General features: G+C 39.0%; 2 protein-coding genes across 4 annotated transcripts in view; both read right to left on the bottom strand.

Annotated features, from left to right (window-relative positions):
* crcp (calcitonin gene-related peptide-receptor component protein) overlaps positions 1-1,170 on the bottom strand; it is a 75,956-nt gene extending 74,786 nt beyond the window's left edge. Inside the window, exons 1-2 of one of the 2 annotated variants that reach the window (XM_085964529.1) lie at positions 1,007-1,170; positions 802-886 (exon numbers count right to left, since the gene is read on the bottom strand). In XM_085964529.1, the coding sequence (XP_085820655.1) occupies positions 802-809 (8 nt within the window). In that variant the 5' untranslated portion in view covers positions 810-886; positions 1,007-1,170. The remainder of the gene's footprint in view (positions 1-801; positions 887-1,006) is intronic. The other variant, XM_085964530.1, reaches the window with a different exon arrangement.
* A 6,600-nt stretch (positions 1,171-7,770) lies between these two features.
* Positions 7,771-24,481, bottom strand: part of usp32 (ubiquitin specific peptidase 32) — a 174,869-nt gene continuing 158,158 nt past the window's right edge. For both annotated transcript variants that reach the window (XM_085964532.1, XM_085964531.1), the window contains exons 24-34: positions 23,840-23,991; positions 23,065-23,176; positions 21,357-21,568; positions 20,359-20,543; positions 18,176-18,262; positions 17,436-17,556; positions 16,997-17,188; positions 16,345-16,591; positions 15,525-16,000; positions 11,975-12,067; positions 7,771-10,059 (exon numbers count right to left, since the gene is read on the bottom strand). In XM_085964532.1, the coding sequence (XP_085820658.1) occupies positions 9,886-10,059; positions 11,975-12,067; positions 15,525-16,000; positions 16,345-16,591; positions 16,997-17,188; positions 17,436-17,556; positions 18,176-18,262; positions 20,359-20,543; positions 21,357-21,568; positions 23,065-23,176; positions 23,840-23,991 (2,051 nt within the window). In that variant the 3' untranslated portion in view covers positions 7,771-9,885. The remainder of the gene's footprint in view (positions 10,060-11,974; positions 12,068-15,524; positions 16,001-16,344; positions 16,592-16,996; positions 17,189-17,435; positions 17,557-18,175; positions 18,263-20,358; positions 20,544-21,356; positions 21,569-23,064; positions 23,177-23,839; positions 23,992-24,481) is intronic.

Here is a 24,481-nt window from a genome sequence, read left to right on the forward strand (position 1 = left end):
CAACATCCTTGACGGAGCTGAGTGTTGTCTGGAAACATCAGGTAACTGACCTTGTGTATTCATATATCACATCACTGAGGGGTAGCATATACATGAAGAGGAGCCCAAGGATGGAGGCCGGGGATATACCAAAGGTGACTGTGCGTGGATGAGAGGAGAGGCTATTGACAAGTACTGTCTATGGTGCAACAAGTTGGAGCAGAACCCTGGGAGAGCAGTGCATCGGAGGTGGACTGTGGTGGTGGAGAGATGTTCCAAGGGATGGTATGGTCAGTGATGTGGAAAGTGGCATAGAGGCTGAGGAGGGACAGAGAGCTGTGGCAAGATGGCATTTGTGACTTTGGCCAACACTGTCTCAGTGCTGTCAGCAATGATTGGAGGGTCCAGATCAGAGAGTGGTGGGGCCGTAAGTACAACAATTTTCTGCATACATTATTTATTTTACCTTGGTTAATACTTATAACCAAGCACAGATTTGAAATATCAGATCTTGACAGCTTTAGGGGGATTTGTAGCAAAAAGTAAGATTGTTTGCAAAGCCATTTAAACATAATAGAGGTAACAATTTAAATCCAAATGAACAAGACTTGTCTGGAGTGAAATGAAATGAAAGATGCGAGAATTCTCAGCGTGAAAGGCTGAGAAACATGAACGGGAAAAGCCGGATCATCGCAGAATCGGAGTTTAAGCTTCCGGACATCTCCGGGAGTCCGTGTCCCGGTTGCACCAGGTACCTGGTTCCGTTTAGCCAATTATTTACAACAAATTAATAAACGTGGAAGCGAAATAATAAAAACTTACACTTCCATCTTGCCTGAGCGCCACAGCTGTACCTTCCTGACGGTCACTCCACGCTGAATGTTCGTTCCGCCCTGCCACCCGGTCGCTAAAAATACAAAGATTTCATTGGCTGAAAAGCCCAGTGTACCTGGATTTTTCTACTATTTCACTTCTCATTTTCTGGGGGTGTAATAAATTAACCAAATATCATGGCCTGTATCCTTACCTCACACCTTCCTCACCAAGTTCCATTGGTTACTCGTGCCCTTTTTGTTTAGAATTGAAATGGAATTGGGGGGGGGAAACTTCAGGTGGTTGGAAGAAGTTGATAGAAATTGCTTGAAAGATTTCTAAGATTGGGGTTGCCAATTCTGGTTGGAGATAATCCTGGAAGTTTCAAGCGCGCCGAGCTGTCCCCACCCCCGTCGGGAGCCCAACACGTCCACCCAATTGGAAATTGAAAAGTCTCTTCCATTCCCCATTGGAAGATTCTTGACATAACAGAAAATGCTGGAAAAACTCAGCAGGCCAGGCAACATCCGTGGAGAGAAAATAGAGTTAACATTTCGGGTCAAACCCTTTGTCAAGACAAAGATTCTTGAGAGTCAGTTAACAGCCTTCCTCCCCCCCCCCCAATCACCAATATTCCCATAACTAGTAAATGAAAGCATTCAAAGAAAATGCAAAAATCAATTATTTTCAATGCCCTATGATTTTTCTCCCGGGTTGCTTGCAGCGGTGTCATAGAGATTCATCTTGAATTCCTGGAGATTTCACGACAATCTTGGAAGGTTGGCAACCCGATCTAAAATATGCAGCAAGATCTCGATCCGATTTCCAGTTTGTCACTTCACAAAAGATTGTAGACTTTCAATCATTTATTTGGAGGAGAATTTTTGTAACATAATTACTAAATAGTATGAACATTAAAAAAAATTGCATATAAAATACAAATAGCAAATATAATTTTATGGTTAGAGCATAAAATACTGTACAATTTTAATATTTAAAATCAAATAGGGTGTGTGTATTTTAGGAAGAACCGTTCAAAATACTGAGATTCAAAACACTTTGCATCTCTATTATTTGAAGACCTGTTTTAATCAGCATTATTAAAGGTCAGGTCATGCTTGACCAACCTCATACATTTATTTGAAGAAATAGTAGAGGATAAAGGAAATGCAGCAGATATGTTCCATATGGATTTTCAAAAGAGATCTGATACAGTAGAATGAAATGGATTTCTAGCAGCAATATGGTATGTGTGGTGTCATGATAAAGGATAGGGGCAAAAAAGATTCACAGATTGAAAAGTGGTGTTCCACAGAGGTCTGTGGTGGGTATGATAAAAATGATCAAGAATTAGGTATCAAACATTTGACATCAAACATTTGACACTAAATTATGGGGCATGACTTCTATCCTCCAGCATTTCTAACTGCTTTGCCTCAGTGAAACTTCTCATATATTTCCCTTTGACACAACCCAATTGCTCTCTGCCTTTAACAAAATCTGATTGCTGCCAGAGCCTTCTTGGTTGTTTTAAAACTTGTTTTTAGTGTCCCTGTATCTTAATCCCTTTTTCCACAGAGACCAAATGTGTTTCTAGCACAATGGGTGCGAGGTGTTTTCTTTACCTAGACAAGCTGCTTCTTCGTAGGCAGTCCCTCAGAACCGAGGATGACTTGCTAATCAAGCGAATGAATTACTCATAGTTTAGACTCTGGGGAAAGCACCTTCCATTTAGCATATTAACCACCTTTTGTCTTGGGGGTTATTTTTTGAACATAAAGTAAAAATAACCTGGTTTCAAATCCTTTTTGTTGAAGTAGTCAAAATATGCAGAAACATTGCAAAGAACATTCAGCCCATCTTGGTTCATCCACCCCAAAAGATGCTAAAGTCCCTTAATTTTAGAATCCAACCATTTTTATCTCAATACACTTCCTGGAAGTCTATTCCATGTGTTGATCACTATTTGTGTAAAAAAGAATTTTCTGATTATCGGTCCTAAACTTACCTTTTACGAGCTTGAATCTTTGTCCTCCATTTTACCCTCACTATTTAGTTTAAAAGCAATATTCTGGATTTACCTTTTCCATTCCCTTGACTATCCTAAATCACTCTTTTGGATCAGCTCTCAAACATCTCCTTCCCAGGCTAAAACACCCTAGTTTCTCCAAGTTTTCTTCGTGACTGACACCTTTGAAACTGGACATCAATCTTATGGCTCTAACACTTGAAAGTCTCCCAGAACTGGACACAGTACTCAAGGTGCGGTCTAATGAGAACACTGTATAGTTTGCCAAAATAATAGAATACAAGTCGGATGAAGTTGTGGCCAATGTAGTTCAACATTCCATTGGCTTTGTTGACTGCTACTCTGCATTGATTGGATATGTTGAGCATTGAGTCTACCAAGATGCCTAGGTCTCTTTCAAATCCATCCTTAGCTATTTCAACACCATTCATGGAGCATGCATCACTTCACCTCCCCCACCACCAATGTGCAGTACTCTAGTCTGAATTAGAAACATAGAAGATGGGAGCAGGAGTAGGCCATTCGGCCCCTCGAGCCTGTTCCGCCATTTAATGAGATCGTGGCTGATCATCCAAATTCAGTACCCTGTCCCTGCTTTCTCCCCATATCCCTTTAGCCTTAAGAAATATATCTAACTCCTTCTTGAATATATTTAATGAATTGGCCTCAACTGCCTTCTGTGGTAGAGAATTCCACAGGTTCACCACTCTCTGGGTGAAGAAATTCCTCCTCATCTCTGTCCTAAATGGCTTACCCCTTATCTTTAGACTGTGACCCCTGGTTCTGGACTCCCCCGCCATCGGGAACATCCTTCCTGCATTTAGTCTGTCTAGTCCTGTTAGAATTTTATAAGTTTCAATGAGATCCCCTCTCATTCTTCTAAACTCTAGCGAATATAAGCCCAATCGACCCAATCTCTCTTCATACGTCATTCCTGCCATCCCAGGTATCAGTCTGGTGAATCTTCGCTGCACTCCCTCCATGGCAAGAACATCCTTCCTCAGATAAGATGACCAAAACTGCACACAATACTCAAGGTGTGGTCTCACCAAGGCCCTGTACAACTGCAGCAAGACATCCTTGCTCCTGTACTCGAATCCTCTCGCTATGAAGGCCAACATACCATTTGCCTTCTTAACCACCTACTGCACCTGCATGCTTACCTTCAGCGACTGATGCACAAGGACACCCAGGTCTCGTTGCACTTCCCCTTTTCCCAATCTATTGCCGTTCAGATAATAATCTGTCTTTCTGTTTTTGCCACCAAAGTGGATAACCTCGCATTTATCCACATTATACTGCATCTGCCCAATCACCCAACCTGTCCAAGTCACACTGGAGTTTCTCTGCATCCTCCTCACAGCACACACGCCCACCCAGCTTTGTGTCGTCTGCAAACTTGGAGATATTACATCTAGTTCCCTCGTCTAGATCATCATTAATATATAGTGAATAGCTGGGGTCCTAGCACCGATGCCTGCGGTACCCCACTAGTCACTGCCTGCCACTTGGAAAAAGAGCCGTTTATTCCAACTCTTTGCTTCCTATCTGCCAACCAGTTCTCTATCCAAGTCAGTACCTTACCCCCAATCCCATGTGCTTTAACTTTGCACGCTAATCTCTTATGCGGGACCTTATTGAAAGCCTTCTGAAAGTCCAAATACACCACAACCACTGGTTCTCCCTGATCTATTCTACCAGTTACATCCTCAAAAAATTCCAGTAGATTAGTCAAGCATGATTTACCTTTTGTAAATCCATGTTGACTTTGTCTGATCCTGTCACTGTTTTCCAAGTGCTCTGCTATTACATCTTTTATAATGGACTCTAGCATTTTCCCCACTACCGATGTCAGGCTTACCGGTCTATAATTCCCCGTTTTCTCTCTACCACCTTTTTTAAATAGTGGGGTTACATTAGCTACCCTCCAATCCATGGGAACTGTTCCAGAATCTATAGAATTTTGGAAGATGACCAGCAATGCATCTACTATTTCTAGGACCACTTTGTTAAGTACCCTAGGATGTAGATGATCAGGCTGTGGGGATTTATCAGCCTTCAATCCCGTCAATTTCCCTAACACCATTTCCCTACAAATACTGATTTCATTCAATTCCTCTCTCTCATTTGACCCTATGTTTCCCGACATCTCTGGGAGGTTATTTGTGTCCTCCTTTGTGAAGACAGAACCAAAGTATGTATTTAATTGGTCTGCCATTTTTTTGTTTCCCATTATAAATTCCCCTGATTCTGACTGCAAGGGACCTATGCTTGGCTTCACCAATCTTTTTCTCGTCACATATCTATAGAAGCTTTTACAGTCAGTTTTTATGTTCCCTGAAAGCTTCCACTCATATTCTATTTCCCCCCCTCTTAATTAATCCCTTTGTCCTCCTTTGCTAAATGCTAAACTGCTCCCAATCCTCATGTTTGCTGCTTTTTCTGGCCAATTTATATGTCCTCTCCTTGGATCTTATGCTATCCCTAATTTCCCTTGTTAGCCACGGTTGAGTCACCTTTTTTGTTTTATTTTTATGCCAAATAGGGATGAACAAATTCTGTAGTTCATCCGTGCGATCTTTAAATGTTTGCCATTGCCTATCCACCGTCAACCCTTTAAGTAACGTTCCCCAATCCATCCTAGCCAACTCGTACCTCATACCATTGTAGTTTCCTTTATTTAAATTCAGGACCCTAGTCTCTGAGTCAACTACTTCACTCTCCATCTTAATGAAGAATTCTATCATATTATGATCACTCCTCCCCAAGGGGCCTCGCACAAGATTGCTAATTAATCCTCTCATTACATAATACCCAGTCTAATTAAATTTAATTAAATTTCATCTGCCATTTTTCTATCTACATTAATATTTTGTCCAACCTATTCTGTAATTTCTGAGCCGCCTCCTGCGCTTCCACTACCTCTGCTAGCTTGGTATTAAATGCAAACTTGATCATCTTGAATTAAGTTTCTGAGTCCATGTCATTGATATAAATTAGAAGTTTTAATGGTCCAATGACAAACCTGGGGACCCCCACTCAGTAATTGCTCCCCACCTCCCCAACATAACTCCTCTAATACTTAAAGAACAAGAAGAAAATACTGCAGATGCTGGAAATCAAATAAAAACAGAAAATGCTGGGGATACTCAGCAGGTCAGGCAGCATATGTGAAGAGAGAAACAGAGTTAATGTTTCAGGTCGATGACCTTTTGTCAGCATTGGAAAAAAAAAAAACAGGAAATGGAACAGATTTTTACGCAAGTGTAGGGGCTGGGAAAGGGGTTGAAAGAACAAAAGGGAAGGTCTGTGATAGGATAGAAGGCAGGAGAGGTTAAGAGACGGTAATGGGACAGGTTAAGAAACAAAGGATGGCTCTAGGTGAAATGTAAATTGCGCTGGCAGAATGAAAGACAACTGCCATGTGAGAGAGAAGAAAAGACACAAACAAAAGGTGTGGATAAAAAAAATATATATATAGGATAGGGGCCGAGGTTGTGATCTGAAATTGTTGAACTCTATGTTGAGTCCAGAAGGCTGTAAAGTGCCTAACCGAAAGATGAGGTGCTGTTCCTCGAGCTTACGCTGAGCTTCAGTGGAACAATGCAAGAGGCCGAGGACTAATACTTGTTGCTTTCTACCCTTTAGCCAATTTCTTATCCATTCCCAGGATTTACTCTAAATACCTGCACTTTGAGTTAACTTTGTGCAACTTTGTAAAATGGTTTTCCAAGTCTAGATACACTACACTAAGGGCGTCCCACAGTCTGCGTGAATTGTCACTTCCTCAGAGATTGGTCAGGATCTTTTCCTTCTGAAAGGCATCAAAAAGGGCAATTATTCTTTATGAATGTACATGACATGCATTTAATTGATTAGGTTTCACTCCTTTCGTGGCTCAGCTGAGAGCCAGCAAAATTTGTCCATTCAAGAGTAATAGGTTTAAACTACACTAGAAACTGGGATTCTAAACTTCACTCTGAACAGGAATTCCGTGATTGACCAATAGAACTACCCGGGTAAGAGTGTATTTAAATAACGGTGTGCGATATTCATGGCAAGCAGTGATTAATTTGAGACAACGGCTCTGCTTGACGCAGCAAAATTAACAATAATGGTCATAGAATAGATGGAGGATCCTAACTGGGGCCGTGTGATGAAATGCTTATGTAGGACAGTGTTGTCCAATAGAAATTGGTGACTAGACACAAGTGTGGCTATGGCAACACTATTTCAGCCACATGCACTAACTTTAGTAGAAAATGCCGTAGACATTCACACAATACAGGTACATATACTTCACAAGGTGTATATTTTCTTAAAACATCTACCACCATTCAGTACTCAAGGAAGTAAAATGCTCCATGTTCAAAAAACATTTGCACACTCTGCTTTTCCTCTTACCATTTTACCAACAAACTCACAAGTGTACAGGCATACGCCGTGCAAATATGAATATCGAAATCACATGTCCAACAAAGGTGTCAATCACTCATTTAAAACATTTTAATCAGAAATGCAATTAGCCGCATCTGGATTCCCAATTAGCCAGACGTGTCTAGTGGTTAATGTATTGGACAACACTGATGCAGGATAAAATAACCTTAGTTTGTTAGAAGGTCACACACAAATATTTAATCGCCATAGTATCACGCAGTTTACCATTTAGGATTCCATTTTGTATAAAAGTAAATGCATTTTTATTTATTTATTTATTATTTTTTTTATTTTTTTTAAATGGGACTTATGTATGTTACAGCTCCCAGTGCATTAGATGTTACACAATATATTGTGGGACTCCAATTCCAAACAAGTAGACTACCATAAATACAAGATTTGTGTATTTGCAATTCAGCATAATTATAATTTAGCAGAACTTGCTTTTGACAAATTTTCCATTAGTCACAGGTTCACAGCTTCTTGCATTATCAAAAAAATCTGTTTACACATTTATTCAAGTCAGTCATTCCAGCCACTGTATTTATTGTCTTTTTAATAGTTACAGATGAACAGGTTCACTCCATATACAATTACCAGTACAGTTTTTACAGCTCGTATTACAATACATCACTGCCATTTGTTTATTTACAAAGCACTTATGTACATAAAAATCTTCCAATTAATTCAGTGCAATGTCAATATTTTTTGTACAAGAATTTACAAAATAAGATGTAATGTAATTACTCAGATAATTTAATAAATTCTGCAGTTATTAATGATTTAATTTAATAAAAAAAGAATATTTTTCAACCATTATATCTATAACAGACTTGTAAGAACACACAATACAGCAGTAGATTGCACTACCTTGCCCTTATTTCAGGACTGTGGCTGAGACGATGGTTTAAAATATTCATTTCTCACACAATCACTCAGGCTTTTTGTTTTAAACTCATGTATAATATAAAAAGAGGAACAATTCAGGAAACACAACTTAACGCAAAATTGCTGCTTTTGTTCGAATCATAAATGAGCACTTGTATGTTTTGTCAGGGTATTCAAAATACACCTAACATTTAAGCGTACGATCTCTGCTTTAATGTTACTGTGTGTAGATAAAGCATGGCATGATTGATTTAGAATACCAAGCAATGAGGCACAGAATTTAGCCATCACTTCTAGAATCAGTATGCGAGAATTGTGTAACACACTGACTGCACCTACACAAAGGAACTAAATGAAAGGAAACAGGTGGTTCTACATCACATTGTGTTTGCCAATGTTCCCCTTTAACAGAGCTTAATTAGTAGTCTTTATATGAATACATATATATATATATTTAAGACCATCTGAAGTAGCTGTAGGGTGTTGCAGTATATCAATAAAAATCACATTGGGCGGGAATTGCAATGACCTGTAAAGGTAAAACACTGTTCAATTATAGTACCTAACTCTGGAAATCAAATGTTTGTTCCAGTTTTGAATATAGTAAAATAGATCAACAAATCATCTGTTTTTGCTAACTAGATTGTTTTTTATGCCAAAAAAAAATTCTGCTTTAAAATGCATCTAGATGTATGGACGCTTTGTAGCTCAAGAAATGACATCAAATTAAAAATCCAAACTGACAGTAAAGTAAAACACAGAAATCCACTGTGCCCAAGGTATTTATAATGTAATACAGACTTAAACAAATCATATGGTATATAGCAGTGCTGAAAATGCAGGTGAAATTTAAATGCAATACTATCAAAACCTTTAAAATCAGGTTTCTTTAGTTTCAGTCTAATGACCCAAAGATGGTTTAATCTATATTCATAATAAATATGAATTGTTAAAAGTACAGAAAATGCCAAGACCAGTGTAGCATAATCTGACTTATACAATTCCTTTCTTGGTTTAAGGAACATGTAAATCAACGGAACAGTGAGGAAAATTCAAGAAACACAACCCAACTTTACATTACCTTTTTAATTTGCTTAAATTGGTTCAGTTCAATTCATTCTCAGTTGTGTCAAGAGTTTTAAATGGTCATGGCACATATTTTGTAACTTTTCAGGATTTTACATTAAACAACAAAAGGAATTAGTCCTGGAGAATTTACACGAGGGTTTTAAAATATTAATTTTCCTACAACTATATAACATTAAAAATACAAGCTGAAGTAGTAGTTAAAAAGGTAACAAATGTAAACTGTGTTTCATGAACTATTCACTCCAAATTCACTAGGGGAAAATATAGTCGACACAGATAATTATAACTCTGTTAGAGTTAATATGCTGTAGCCCAAGTTTTAGTAGGTTTAAATTTCTTTCTGGCATGCTACCATTCTGGTCTCGTCAACACAATGCATGAAACCCAAACAGTTTAAGAAAAGGAGGTAGCAGATCGCATTGGCTGCTGATACACGTTGCAATTAACAACTGGAAAAATCAGTATTACCATCTGTTTTCAACTTCTACATGTTTTTCTTGTGCTTCATAATCACAGAAAAGGTAATTTGCAGAAGCAGTACATTTTGAGCAGAAAACCTGTCCAACCCTGAAATTCTCAACTTGGAGTGTGTTGTTGCCACATAGTCATTCTGCAATCTCATGGCATTTTGCTAATGGAAGAACACATATTCACTGCAGAATACAGTACTTTCTATAATCAGATTCAAAATCTTCATCCATACTGCTAGTGTCTGCCATTTTCTTGCCTTCTGTCTTTGGCAGGAACTGTGCATAGTCCACACCTTGCTGTTCATAGAAAAGGATGTAGGCTGAGTCAGTATCAATTTCATCAGGATGCACCTCCTGTAAGAAGAGAGAAGGAATAATTGGGGTCATACATTTTTTATTGTCGCAGGAATCAGAGCTTAAGAAAGGTTCGGAAAAATAAGGCAGGATGACCTTCTCTCAGACGAGAAATAAAGGGTCATAAAATATAAAAACATTATCCAATAAATAACAGTCTTGAATTAATCAAGGTTTGTGGGTCACTGGAATTGGAAATTAGAGGACAGTTTGTGCAGTCCTATCTCATCACCTCCACCACAGACTGTATTTAGTAGTTCCAGGATAAAACCTTAATCTAACCACATTTGATACAAGAGAGTGCATTTTCTGTTCATCACATCATACTAATTTCCTCCAGTCTAACACTGATTCCTGGGATGAGAGGGCTGTCCTATGATGAGAGATTGTGTAGAATGGGCCTATACTCTCTGGAGTTTAGAAGAATGAGAGGTGATCTCATTGAAACATACAAGATTCTGAAGGGGATTGACAGGGTAAATGCTGAGAGGTTGTTTCCCCTGGCTGGAGTGTCTAGAACTAGGGGGCATAGTCTCAGGATAAGGAATAGGCCATTTAAGACCGAGATGAGGAGGAATTTCTTCACTCAGAGGGTTGTGAATCTTTAGAATTCTCTGCCCCAGAGGGCTGTGCATGCTGAGTCTTTGAGTATATTCAAGGCTGAGATAGATACATTTTTGGACTCTAGGGGAATCAAGGGATATGGAGATCGGGCGGGAAAGCAGAGTTGAGGTCGATGATCAGCCATGATCTTATTGAATCGAGGGGCCATATGGCCTGCTCCTGCTCCTATTTCTTATGTTGATAAAACTGGAGCTATCCTCTTTGGCTCCCAACACCTCAGTGTGATTCCTCTGAAGTCCATCCACCTCCAAAGTTGCCACCCTGAGTTTAATCTGGTATTACAAAGGCTTGCCCTCCTGCTTGAACCAGAGTGAGCTTCCTTTCCCATATCCAGTTACATTTTGAAAAACTGCCCACTTCTGCCCCTACATCTCCCACTGCTACAGAAACCAGTAAATCATGCATTTAGCAGTTTAAGGCTCTAATTTTCCAATATCCTTCGTTGCCTGTGTCCTGCACCCTCATCAACCCCACACTTGCTAAACTCTGCTGCTTTCCTATAACCCAAAAGATCATGAGATCTCTACCTCTATGACCTCCTCCAATGGGCAGCACGGTGGCATAGTGGTTAGCACTGTTGCCTCACAGCGCCAGGGACCCGGGTTCGAATCCGGCCTCGGGCGACTGTCTGTGTGGAGTTTGCACAGTCTCCCCGTGTTTGCGTGGGTTTCCTCCGGGTGCTCCGGTTTCCTCCCATAGTCCAAAGATGTGCGAGTTAGGTTGATTGGCTATGATAAATTGACCCTTAGTGTTAGGGGGATTAAATACGTGGGGTTACGGGGATCGGGTGGGATATGTGTCGGTGCAGGCTCGATGGGCTGAAATGGCCTCTATCTGCACTGTGGGGTTTCTGTGATTCTGTGAATTGTACAGCCCCATATAATCCTTCGCTCCTCTGACAGAATTACTTCTCCAACACTAGATTACTCCTCTCTCTCCTATCTGTGGCCATTCTTTCAGCCATTGTTCCCCTATCCATCTATCTTGTCACCTCTCCCCATACTTACATGCACTTCCTTAAAACCGTTCCCTTTGTCTTTTACAGTACATTTACTCCTTGCCTACCTCTGTTTTTCATTCCTTTTTCTCTGTACAACTCTTGAGATGATGTTCTCCATGAGGAATGCCATAGAAATGAAAGTTGTTGAGTTTGCCAAGTGTGTATTTTTTGGACTCAGGCCACAGCATATATACTGAGATACCTGAATAAGTGCACTGTATTTACCCAATTTTCAGCACTTCTATAGTTAAAAGGATATGCAGACAACACAGTACTGCTCCGTAAACGTACCTTACAGCTACTATCATTGTAACAGTACCACTTTTCATTGGGGTTTTTGGCATATGTGACATAGTGGCCTCCTCCCAAGATTCCTGAATGGCACTGAAAAATTAAAAAAAAGCAAAATAGTACTCTTTTGAAATAAGTAAGACTTTGTTTTTAATTTATTATATGCGTCAGAAATTTCTATCTTCTCAGAAAATGATATGCGATTAAATATCAGCAGCAATATTGACATACAATTCAGAAAGAGACAACAATGAAAAGCAGCAGAGTAAAAGGTTCAAACAGATTATTTTTTTATCTGTCACATTTGCATTTGGGCCTTCAGAACTTTGTGCAAGAAAATGAGGGGAAAATACCCCTTGGCAAATTAACTTTGTTTACCAGAATTAAAGAGGGGTTACAAATAAAGATGAAAATTAGACTGGTTATTAAAGTATCATCCAAAACATTTAGATTTGATAGGGGTTACCCAACACGGAGAGGTCATCTGTGACAAATCTGATCTAATTTTTTGAAGTCACTAGAATGGTGGATCAGGGAAATCAGATAGACACCTAGTTAAATTTCCAAAAAGCCTTTGATAAAGTGTCTCTTGAGGGGCTGTGTGCTAAAAATGAATTCCTATGGTGTGAAATTAGCTACAGAACCGTAAGCAAAGGAGTTTTAATTGGGATTACTTCCCAAAGGGGTCTGGTCACTAGTGTGGTGTCCCAGAGTTCAGAGCTTGTGCTCTGTTTATAATGTTCATTAAGAATCTGGAGTAGGGCATAGATAGTGCAATTATTTAATCTGTGAATGGCATTAAACTGAGGGGAATAGAGTGCAATTGGATTTGGGTAGATTGTGGAAGTGTACTCAAGATTGGCAAACATCTTTTGATATAAATGTGCAGTTATGCACATAAGTACAAAGGATACAGATAGAGTACAGCACGAGTGGGTATAATTAATAGTGAGAGGAAGAGAGAGAATTGGGCGTCATCACTGACCACTCCCCAAAGGTTCAAGTACAGTGTCAGGAAGCTGCTGCCAAAGCAAGCAGGGTCCTGGGCTGTATTGCCTGAACCATTCAGTATAAAACCAGGGCAATAATAAAAGGGTTTTGTAAATTTTTGATGAGACCTCAGTTGGAGTATTATGTACCATTTTAGTCCCCCCACCATAAAGATGACACGAGAAGGTACAGAACAAGGCAACAGAATGATCCACAGCCTAAGTGCATTGGGCAATGACTATAGACTTCATATTTTTGGTTTGGATTTGCTGGAGAGGAATGACACTTAGACGGGATCCGGTTCAGGTTTTTAAAATTATTAAGGACATTGATAACATGCAAGTAGATAGATTGTTTGACGTGAACAGGCTGGAGAGACATATGGGCCACCTATTTAAATTGAGAAATCAAGAAGTGAGGTTGGATGTTTGGAAGTTTTACTTTTCTCAGAGGGGTTCAATCTATGGAACAGGAGGTGGTAATGAGACAGAGTCCTTGCAGTTCTTCAAGGCAGGATTGGACACATTTTTAAAAAACCAAGTGATTACGTCAAAGGCAATAAGACAAAATAGTCCAGGAAATAACTAACGGATTTGGTGTCTCCTGGGGCTTACCCAATTACTTTTGAGGGGTCCGAGATATTTTTGTGATAGCGGATTCGTGAATTGGCTTAGGGTCTTAGTTTTTGGCTTCTCCTCTCCCAGGATGTGTGGGGCAAGGAGCAAGGGTAGGTACATGAGCTGAGTCCATCAAAATATGGGGTGAGCATGTGTGGGTCTAAGGGCCTATTCCTGTCCTAGGTACATAACACATGTCTGGAACTGACTAAAGTGTCAGCCGTCGCTCAGTGATAGCAAATTTAGTTAAACTGGCTTTTGAATATTTTAAAAACATTGCTGGGGTAATGCAGTAACTATTACAGCTTAGGCACTCATCCCCATGGAATGGGAGGATGCTTGTTCAATTCCTTGCTAAGCAATATTTTCTTGAGGGGGATGTGAAAAAAATATTCTGCTTGGACAGTACTGTGCACCTCTCTGTGGCCAGCCAAAAGGAGCAATGGAGGAGTTTTGGGAGCAAGCTGTCCAATTGGCAGCAAACACATAAATGTAGGTTCCTTTGGAAAATAGGAAAACAAATTAAGATTGAGCCTGGCTATGATTCCTTCCCCTGAGTTTAATAGCTACTGTGACTAAAATAACTATTTTTGTCGATAATCTATCTTGGTATTGGCATCTTTCTTTAACATGGTACATTAGGGGTTTAAAATTTTTTTTCATTCACAGAAAATAGCCCAGCTTGTTTATAGTCTGAGAATACAGAAATGTTTGGCCAGGTGTTTAAGGTAGGCGTGAAACCATTCAATTCAAATACAAACATCTTGTGGTTTTATTTGTATATTTTTTAATCAGTAGCTCCTCTAGAGCTTGAGGGACATATTTAAATTGTGCATGTCTTAGCCATTTTTTGAAAAGTTTCTCAGCTACCCTGGTTCAAGTTGGGTAGTCCAACTTGAGGAGCGAGAGGGGGGGGGGGGGGGGGGGGGAGAGAGAGAAAAACAACTCCATATACAGTCAACAACAAGCTACCATGTAACGGTTAATATTCCAGGATCTTATGTCCAGTCCAGTCTTATAATAGACATTGATGCTATTGAAGGGAATAAGCATGGGATCTGGTCAAACCAGGGACCATTATAAAGTGCTTCTGGGAGTTACAATTCCTAATTGGTATTGATGAAAGTGCACTAAGCGTAGCAGAGGATTGTCTGAGCTGTACAAATTGGTGAGTGAAGCTGTCAAACACCATTAACGAGTCAGTCAGCAGATTCATATGTGGAATTTAACTGACGTGCCGATCAATGTGGACTTTCAATAGGAAGCCCGGGAAAATTATACTGTGGATTGGCAGTCAACATCAATGAGTGTCAACAGTGAATCAGAGAACGAATGTGGAAGTAGTCAGTAAACAGATGTCTGTTTCCTATGGAGGTCATCTCATTGGATTACTGAAAGAATTGACAATAAAGAAGGGTGAATGGTTACAGTAATCAATTATATTTATTCAGATGCTATGCCCACCTATAGTGTACTAAAACAGGGAAATTTGAATACTCGTAAATGAGGTAGCTAGGAAGTGAAGAGCATGCCTCTCGATCAGGTTAATTGAGTTTAAATTTCAACCTCATAACATTTGTATTCGAGCTTCCTTCAGACAGCGAGTTTCATTAGCCTTGGCTGAGTTGTCTGGGAAAATGATCAAGGTTTCTTCCTGCATTCAACATGACAGGTTAACCAAGAAGCAACATTAGTGATATCCATTTAACGGTCCACAAGTTGGGCTGCTTCAGCTTACTGAACAAGAGAATGGGGTGGGCATAGGGAGCTAACCGGGGTGGGCTGTGCTGGGCTGAAAAATAAAATTAAGTAAAATAAAATGAAACAAAACAATTAACTATTTATAAACTTAGTATTCATGCACAATGCATTTTAACATCGATATGTTTTAGAAAACTACTTAGCTTACTCTATGCAATAGATTTAAAAAACGCTGTACTTACAGAAATTGCATATAAGTTATATAGAGGCTTCAAATGGAGTGGCTCTCTTTGGTCATCGGCAGTTATATCTTCATTCGTGTGGCTTTCACACTCTCCATTACTACTGCAATTTCTAAATCCATTCTGTTGTTTATTGTGGCACACTCCATTGACTAAAATCAGCTCGGTGTCCTGTGCGGTTACAACGTTCTGCATGATTCCCTCATTGTCCCCTCCAGAGCAGTTTGCCTTATCAGTGACATTTACTACTTGGTCCAAATGGGCATTTCTGACATTCTTCATCTCCAATATTTGATCCATATCACAATTATTCTCCTTGCTGCTGTCCAGGTTCTCTTTACTGTTTGACAGTTTGTTCTTGCCAAGTTGCGGTAAGCGAAGTCGACCTCTGCTTTTTCCCTGTTTGGGGCTGTTGGTGGGGCTGTTGCTTTTGCTTGATGAGTTGTTATGATTTTTTCTTCCTGAAGTTGGAGATGCTGAAGTTAAAGACAAAAACTGAAAATAAGCATTTCACCCCATCAGAAAGTCTGCTTAGTTTGTCAAAAGCTCTTGTTACGGAACTACATTCTACTTGCTGTAATATTATGGGTTAGATCAAGTTTTTTAAAATGTAATTTATACTGCCATGACAATTAAAAGCTGCAGTAACTCAATCTTTGCTTAAATCTAGTCATTAAATAATCATCTGCAGCAAAATCTTTACATTACAACAGAAACGTGCAAATGTAAGCCAAACAGAATTTTAAATGACAAGCAAACAGGAGTACGACATAAAAACAAACTGTACAGTGAAAACACTGCAACAAATTATATTAAGTACCTTTTAAATTCAAAATACTCAAGTTTACACCAGCTTGTAGTCCAATAGAGCCATCAATTTCACTTCCCGTGGAGTTTCTCAAATCTGGTTTCTTCAGTTCTACTTGTGCAGTCTGCTGTTCAGTCTGTATTGAATCCCGTGGTACCAAAAAGGCGCTGGGGTCAAAACCTTCACGGGGAAATTTAACAATCTTCTGTGATTTAATCCAACGACCATTAACAAATTGGAATCTTTTCAAGTGAATTATCTAAAAATAAGCAAAATGCGAATAATACCAGGTTAGTTTCGAAAAAAGACATGATTTTTGACTTGTAAATGCTTGATGAGACCTGCCCAAGTACAGGGTAGTCTTTAAAATTTCTCGTTTTATCAATTTAGTCTTTGCATGTACTGTGAAACCTTCCTAGTGATAATCTTTTGAGTAATGAATGTCCTTTCTCGCTTTCAAAACATCCTCACTTTCTTGCATGCAACATTCAGAAAAATTATATTTAATACTTTTCTAATGCTGAGTATTATGAAGTCAAATTACAGAAAACCTAGACCTTGAATAAAATTACTTCTCCACTTTATATATTGAGGAGAAAATTATATTTCAGGCTTCCAATGGTTAATTTATCAATGAAAATCAGGTGACTTTTCAGTACAGTACCAGAATTGGTGGAAGCCTCCAGAGATCAAGCTTCTTTGTTGCCAGGCGATGGGTCTTGCATTTGGAACAATAATAGAGCTCATCCTCCCCCAATTCCTCCTCACTAGTGAACGCCCGGAGACAGCTGTCCAAATTAATGGGTTCTGCTTGAGCTCGTCGACTCTGCTCAACACTTTCATGCTCCTCACAGATCTTACCATGCAAGACATTTAAAATGCATGGTGATTAGTCATGGTCTCTATGCAACAATGTTGTGCTGCACAGTACACTTCAAAGTTATCCATTTGAATATTTTGTCAGCATAATTTCCATGTTTAAATAACAACTGCACCCAATATTATTGTAGACTCCTAGAAAGGCAATAACATTAAAAAAAAGCAACAAGAAACATCTTTCATCAACTGGTAAAATTATCCCATAGATTGAATAAAACATTTACCCGCTCTTGTGATGTTTGATAGCGAAGATGTAGAGCAGTTGGATCCCAGTCAATGGCTATGTAAGCATTCCCAACAGAAGCTCGTTCATCAGAACAGTCGATCTTGCATCCTCTGCAAAATCTACACCAGAACAATTAAGCACAAGTGCTGTTCAGAATGAAGTGTGCTACAAGTGTAACTGCATCAACAAATTATAAGCACAAATTTCAACTTAATCATTAAACATTTTCTGCATTTTACTTTTATCAGTAAAATACTTGATATCCCCAAAATAACATGTATTTTTTCAAAATTTTACATTTTTTTCTCACCCGAGAGACCGTGGAACCTGGACAGAGTTGGCAGGCCGATGGTCATAAGCAATTCCATGGCCTTCACCAATGTTGCTCTGTGATGAGTTGGTAAGAGCATTGAAGTACAATTGACATTGGAATACATCCAATTTCTCCCACAGTTAACAAGGGATCTTGTCTGATTGATGATGAGACAATGACTACTTAGGATTGACAAATTATCAGCCAAGTAGATGTCAGCCAGGGCTGGGATTTAAAACCACATCTTCCTGTTTGTGGAAGTGCAAAGCTAATTGACTGGACACACAGTAATGCACCCTTAATAGCATAATCATTTTTATGTATAAATTGAGTAATCATGAAACTCTTGACTGCCTTGCAAATTCCTCATTACAATTTAAAATACAGTCACTAGTAAAAGAAAACTGGCTAGTTTTTCTTCTTACCTGTACCACGAACACCACGAACAGGTATTTCCATCTTTCTGAACAACTCGAAGAGTGAATGGGTACTGATAGCCCATACTGTCATCACTAGAGTACAAACACACAATATATTAACCTGAAAGCAATATATGGTACAACACACTGTGAAACATTACTTTTAATATTAGATTGTAATTTTGAAACTCAACAACAAACAAGAATTTCCAAAGGTATGTCAGCAATGCTTAGTTTAAAAAAAACCTCAAGATATCTATCTAAATATCTTGGACCAAACTTAAATGGAGCTGATTATGAAGGAAACAACTGAGAAAATAGTTTGCCCAAAATATAAACTATAAGCATGTTTGGTAAGAAAGACCGAACTTGCATTTATATAGCACCTTAGTCCCAAAGTGCTTCACAGCCAATTAAATACTTTTTAGGTGCAGTCACTGTTGTAATGTAGGCAAACATGGCGGTTGCACACATTGAGGTTCCACAATCAGCAATGAGATGAATGACCAGATAATCTGTGTATTTTTGTAAAGTTGGTTGAGGAATAAATGTTCAGAAGCAAGAGAGCTACCGCTGAGCCAAGGCTGATACCCTGGTAACTCCATTGTGCCATGTGCATCATCTTCCCAACAGCCTTTTAGGCTAGCCTACAGTGCTCTTGCCCAAAATTGGCAAGACCTCATTTGAATATGAAAATCAATGCAAATGATACTGAAATTAGCACGGGTCCAATTCTGATTTTCTTGTGGGAAAGTGTGATGTGCTCAGATCACCTGTACAAAGAGGATTCGAGTGAGGCAAGTTCTGGACTAAGGAATTAATTGTTTAAAAAGGCAGTGCTTATATAAGAACATAAGAAATACGAGCAGGAGTAGGCCATACGGCCCCTCAAGCCTGCTCCGCCATTCAATAAGATCATGTCTGATCATCGACCTCAACTCCACTTTCCTGCCCGATCTCCATATCCCTTGATTCCCCATGAGTCCAAAAATCTATCTATCTCAGCCTTGAATATATGGGCAAGTATGGGTTAAAAGGCTACAACATTGTAGCCCTGATTTTCTCGACCAAGGGTCCGGTTATTGTGGCGCTCCACTGGGAACATGGAATGGTGGAAGAACCATTCATACAAAGGTGGCCTTAAACTTGAGCTTTGAGTTTGTTTTTTATCATTTGGTTTAATTTGAGATTTTCAACCTGGATTTTTGCCAGCACGATTAATTATTGCTACTTCTAGTCAAACTTCTAAATTTGGGAATTCAGAAGGAGATTCCTCTCTGTGTTGTTTGGAGGAGGACGACAGAAGATATACAAGGTAGTTTTGATTGCACCAGAGGTGGATGACCCTTACTCACAAAACTGTGTCTATTAACCCAAGTACACCTTCCTGAAAATGTTCAAGGAAACCTGCTATCACAGGCTGTTTCACCAGGAAGGCAGGGACAGAGATTTGCAGTCTGCTCAAAACTGATCCGCCAATAATTTCTACTGCAGGGACAGCATGGTCAGTGGCAGTCAAGAAACCGCAGCCCCAAACTTGTATGCATCAGGGTCATTCTTTCATTATTGAATGATAACTTTACACCATTATCTTTCAGTTACAGTGTAATCTCACTATATCCTTTTCCTCCCAAACACCATAAAACTAGAAATGGCTGAACCAAAAATCGTTTAATTTAGCACATGAAACTGTTTTTTGCACAAGACATTTTTGCACTGATCACCTGCCATTACCATTTATATAATGCTAGCATGTATTGCATTAAATAATAATGCAATGTTTTTGTAGCAATTACAATTTTGTACTCCATGCTCGCGTGGTAAAATTCTACATCAAAAGGCATCTGTACAGAACTGCACACTATGGCATAATATAAGCATCAAAACTGTTACTTCGTCTCACCATGCAAGTCATAAGGTGTTGCTAGGCATAGTGGAGGATTGGTCCCCACAAAACTACCATGGGGGGTCAGCTATTGGGCAGCGTCAGCGACCATCCCCTCCACAATCATTCAGTACTACACACTACAACATAATCCAGCCTTCTTCTGATAATCAGAAAACTGTTTTACACAATGGAAAGTGTGACTGATGCATACTGCAGCACACAATGTTAATTCCTTAGAACCTACAGTTATACTGTTCTTACAAGAACACATTGTGGAAAAAATGTCACTATCTGCACTGACCAGTCTTGAGCATGGTTGCTTGCTTCCTGAGGTGGCAGAGGGCTGGCAAGCCGTGAAACCTGTATCCATACAGCATCATAGAGGTCTTTCTTGCGGGTATGTATGGTGCAGGGCACAATAAGTGGCATGCCAAACAAGCTGGGGCGATTTTTCTGTGAGGACAGAAAATACAATTCTGTCCGCATCTGTATAAAAGAAAAATATTTGAAGATATGAGCTGTAATACTTACACAACAGTGATCAACTGGGTTCCAAAGGTACAGATAGTAAGTGGAATTCTTTGATAAAGCATTCTTGCATCAATGAGAATTCATTTAAAAAAGAACTGTAACATACATCTTTAGCATAAGTGGCACAATGTCCCATCAGGTGTTGGGACATGGATTTGTGCTGTCTGCTCACGTTATCTTTTGAAAGTGGGGAGGAATGCAAAATGAATACTATTAATTCCTTAGATGGATGAAAAATTGAATCAAGCCAAGCAATTCCTGTGCCCACAGTAGTTGACTACGTTACAGCAAAGATCTAAAAGAACATTGCTATTTTCTTAGCCTGTCAGTGATTTCAAACATAAAGGAGTTTAAAAGGGACAAAAATAAAATCAGTACAATAAGCACCAACATAAATATCCTCATTTTCTAAATTTTAGTAACTGACTAACTCTTGGGGTGTAGTCACCAAAAATTCATTTCAGCAGCTCGAACTTTCGGTACTAACTACGAGATAACTTGAGGGTGCCACTGATTGGCCATGTCACTTTAATGATGTGACTTAAGTCCTCGGACTTGACTGGTATAAAAAAAGAACACCCAATGGAGATGGTTTTCAGGTTAAGTACAAATATTAAAAATATTAGTCCTAGTTTAGAAATGGTATGTGGAAGTACATGAATTGCAATTTTTTTTGCCATAGATAAAAGGCAGAATAAGTTTTGAGGTTATTACACAAAGCTCAATTTCAGTTTTTAACAGCAGTTTTACTTCAAAGCATCACTTTACCATTTTTCTGTGAACTGCAATAATGTATCCTATGAATGGGCTGTCAGTAACCGCTGGCAAATGTCCATTAGGCAGCCCATTAGAGGGACTCTTCTCAAACCCAGCTGGTACCACAGTACTAGGAATTCCATTGGGAATGAGGTTTGGCTTCATTGGATTTGCATTTGAAGACTGGTTATGCCTTCCATTACATAACGGCACCGGGGAGGAATCTGACAAATAGAAGAGAAAAATATGCTTCAATAGTTTATGTAAAAATATTTATATTAAAATAATTTGAATTCCAACTTATTCCTCGCTCTATAAAATATATGTAACACAATCACAATCTATTATCTGTAAGAGAAATTCCTTCAAACAGTTCCAAAATCTTTTCACTGCCCATGGGATTAACTGGCTAGACATTACGGTTACTGCTAATAGTAGGCGAATGCATAATGTATTTGTATGACATTCCTCATTGCTATTTTCACAGAGATGTTAGCCAATTTAATTAACAGGTTACGGGCTCCATCAGAATAGCAGAGAGAAAAACTTCACATGAACACACTGGCCCAGAATTTGCGGCGAGGAATGACGATGAACTGTCAGCGTTCGGTGTCATTACCCCTCTGAAACTGACTGCAACTTCAGGATTTAGTGTATCTAAATGCGAAAGTCCTGAAGTTGCGGTCAGTCAACACAGGCTGAGCTGTAGACCGCAACTGCGCTCCTCCCCCTACCCCTGCTATAGCCGGCAATCAGTGTAATCAGTGAAATAAGTGAAACTGGCGAAAATGTGAGCTTTTCCACACTAATATCGCTGTTAAATACCCCACTAAATGTTAAGCCTTGTTGGAATCAGTGTAACTGGGGTTTTAACAGCGTATTGACGGCTAAACAAACGTAATGGCACTGAAAAACTAAATTTTTATATTTGTGGAGTGTCAAATTTCTCCATTATGATAAAAATTGGCTGTTCGTTCGCTGTTATTACCCACCACAAATTCCAGGCCATTACAGAGCGCTGCAATCAATTACACGTCGAAAAAGGCAAAGTTCTCGCCACAGATCGCGAGCAGTGAACACCTTTCCTTTACCGCTGACTGCAAATTACGTGCCAATAAACCGGTTAATAATACCAACAGTAATTTCTAGCCTATTGTACTATGATACATTTTGCAAACTGACAGCATAACAAGTTGTCTGAATCAAAGCCAAATTATAGCATTTTCCCTTTATTTTTATCACGTAACAAATAGACCATGACAAAGCCTCCTGCAACACAGTGCAAACTGCGATTTTCCGTGGATTTACATCAATAACACAACTTGGCAATTGAGCCAGATAACTTCCGCTTTTCTTTGCGCCAGCCATAATGCTCAAAGATCAAGAAATATTGAAATATGCGTCAGAACCGGTTCTCTCAAAGGGTCATGGACCTGAAACATTATTCCTGCCTTCCTTCCTCCACAGATGCTGCTTGACCTGCTGAGTGATTTCGACATTTTCTTTTTCTATTTCAGCTTTATGATTATGTTGATACTACTATCGGTATACCATGCAACGTTAGCCATATGAAATCTGGTTTACATACAACTGAAAGTTGCAAAATAATTTGAGAACTTACTTTTGAGTCTTTACTCCAATGTTTGCAGATGTTAAATTTTAATAGCTACAATTTATCCACATTACAATTATACCTATGCACGTCTCAGTGGACTATTACCTGTTTGTACAGGAGAAGTGGCGGAGGTTGGTGATCCTGGAACAGGAATCTCAAAAGCACACAGAAAACCACTCACTGATAGTCGCACTTTCTGGTTATCCTGAGGAAAATTCTGATCAAAGAGAAACCAAAATTCACCATTAGCTTGGTCATTGATTGATTCACAACAATTCTATTAGTTTTATAGTTCGGCATTTAAAAAAAGCTAAAATGGCTTTTTCGTTTGTCAAAAGGAAGGTTGTATAGAAGGTTGCCTCTTCAACCGATTTATACTGGCTGCTTTAATAATTCCTTTCCAGTAACTTTTTTCACAAATCTGACCGCTTTTTTTCCTCTCAACTTCCTACATTTTACTTGTCTCCAATTGTACCTGAAGCGGTTACCACAGTGACGGATTTGCCTGGATTACAGTGAGCAGTTAAGTCTTCATTTTAAGTCACCAAGAAACACAAAACTTTTTATAAAGAAAGAAAATAAAATACAAAATCTTTAGCTAGCTGCCCCATGTTATAAAAACAGAAAATGCTGGAGAAACTCAGCAGGTCAGGCAGCATCTGTGAAGAGAGAAACAGAGTTAACGTTTCAGGTCGATGACCTTTCGTCAGAGTGACAAAAGGTCATCGACCTGAAACGTTAACTCGGTTTCTCTCTTCACAGATGCTGCCTGACCTGCTGAGTTTCTCCAGCATTTTCTGTTTTTATTTCAATTTTCCAGCATCTGCAGTATTTTCTTTTTGCCCCATAGTATAGTTGTTTCTGCAAAAAGCACACTCACTTTTATGTTAGAACCATGAACCTCTCCCAGCAAGATCTGTTCTGACTTCAGTCCACATAAATCACTTAATTGTTTTTTCAGACCTGTATATTTCTCATCCATGTTCAATCGTAAACCATATCGGACTGGTGTGGAACCATCTAATTTGATAACTGAAAAACAGAACAAATTTCATATTCTCACATGAGCACAACTTTTATTGTTCAAGCTTTTAGCAGCATAGTCCCTGCATCAGTTTTGATAAGTAAGTGGCAAATCATTACAAGGTGCTGATTTTGGTAAATAAATATCAGTATAAATGTGTGGTGCATTTCTTTTCTTTTAAAATGGATGCTGTGCACAGTGTACTGTCACTCGTTGCAATCACACGAGCTCCTGATTTGGATGGCATTAATGTTCACCAGAAAACTACTAGATTGCACTCCTTTTATACATTAAATTCCTTATGAATATTTTCTGACTACATGCATTTAAATGCAAGGCACCGCTAATGTCTTAACAGGATGGTTTATTAAATTTGTTGTAATATTTAATCCTACACTACCTCAGTGTGAATGTGGATTGCTGCATTTTAAGGCAAAAAACTACATTTATATCTGTGCTTAACATATTCTCAGAACATCCAAAAATATTTAAGCAAAT

The sequence above is a fragment of the Somniosus microcephalus genome, chromosome 22, assembly GCF_052327205.1.
Source record: "Somniosus microcephalus isolate GS21.2 chromosome 22, FLI_Smic_1.0, whole genome shotgun sequence".
In the NCBI taxonomy this organism is placed as follows: Eukaryota; Metazoa; Chordata; class Chondrichthyes; order Squaliformes; family Somniosidae; genus Somniosus; species Somniosus microcephalus.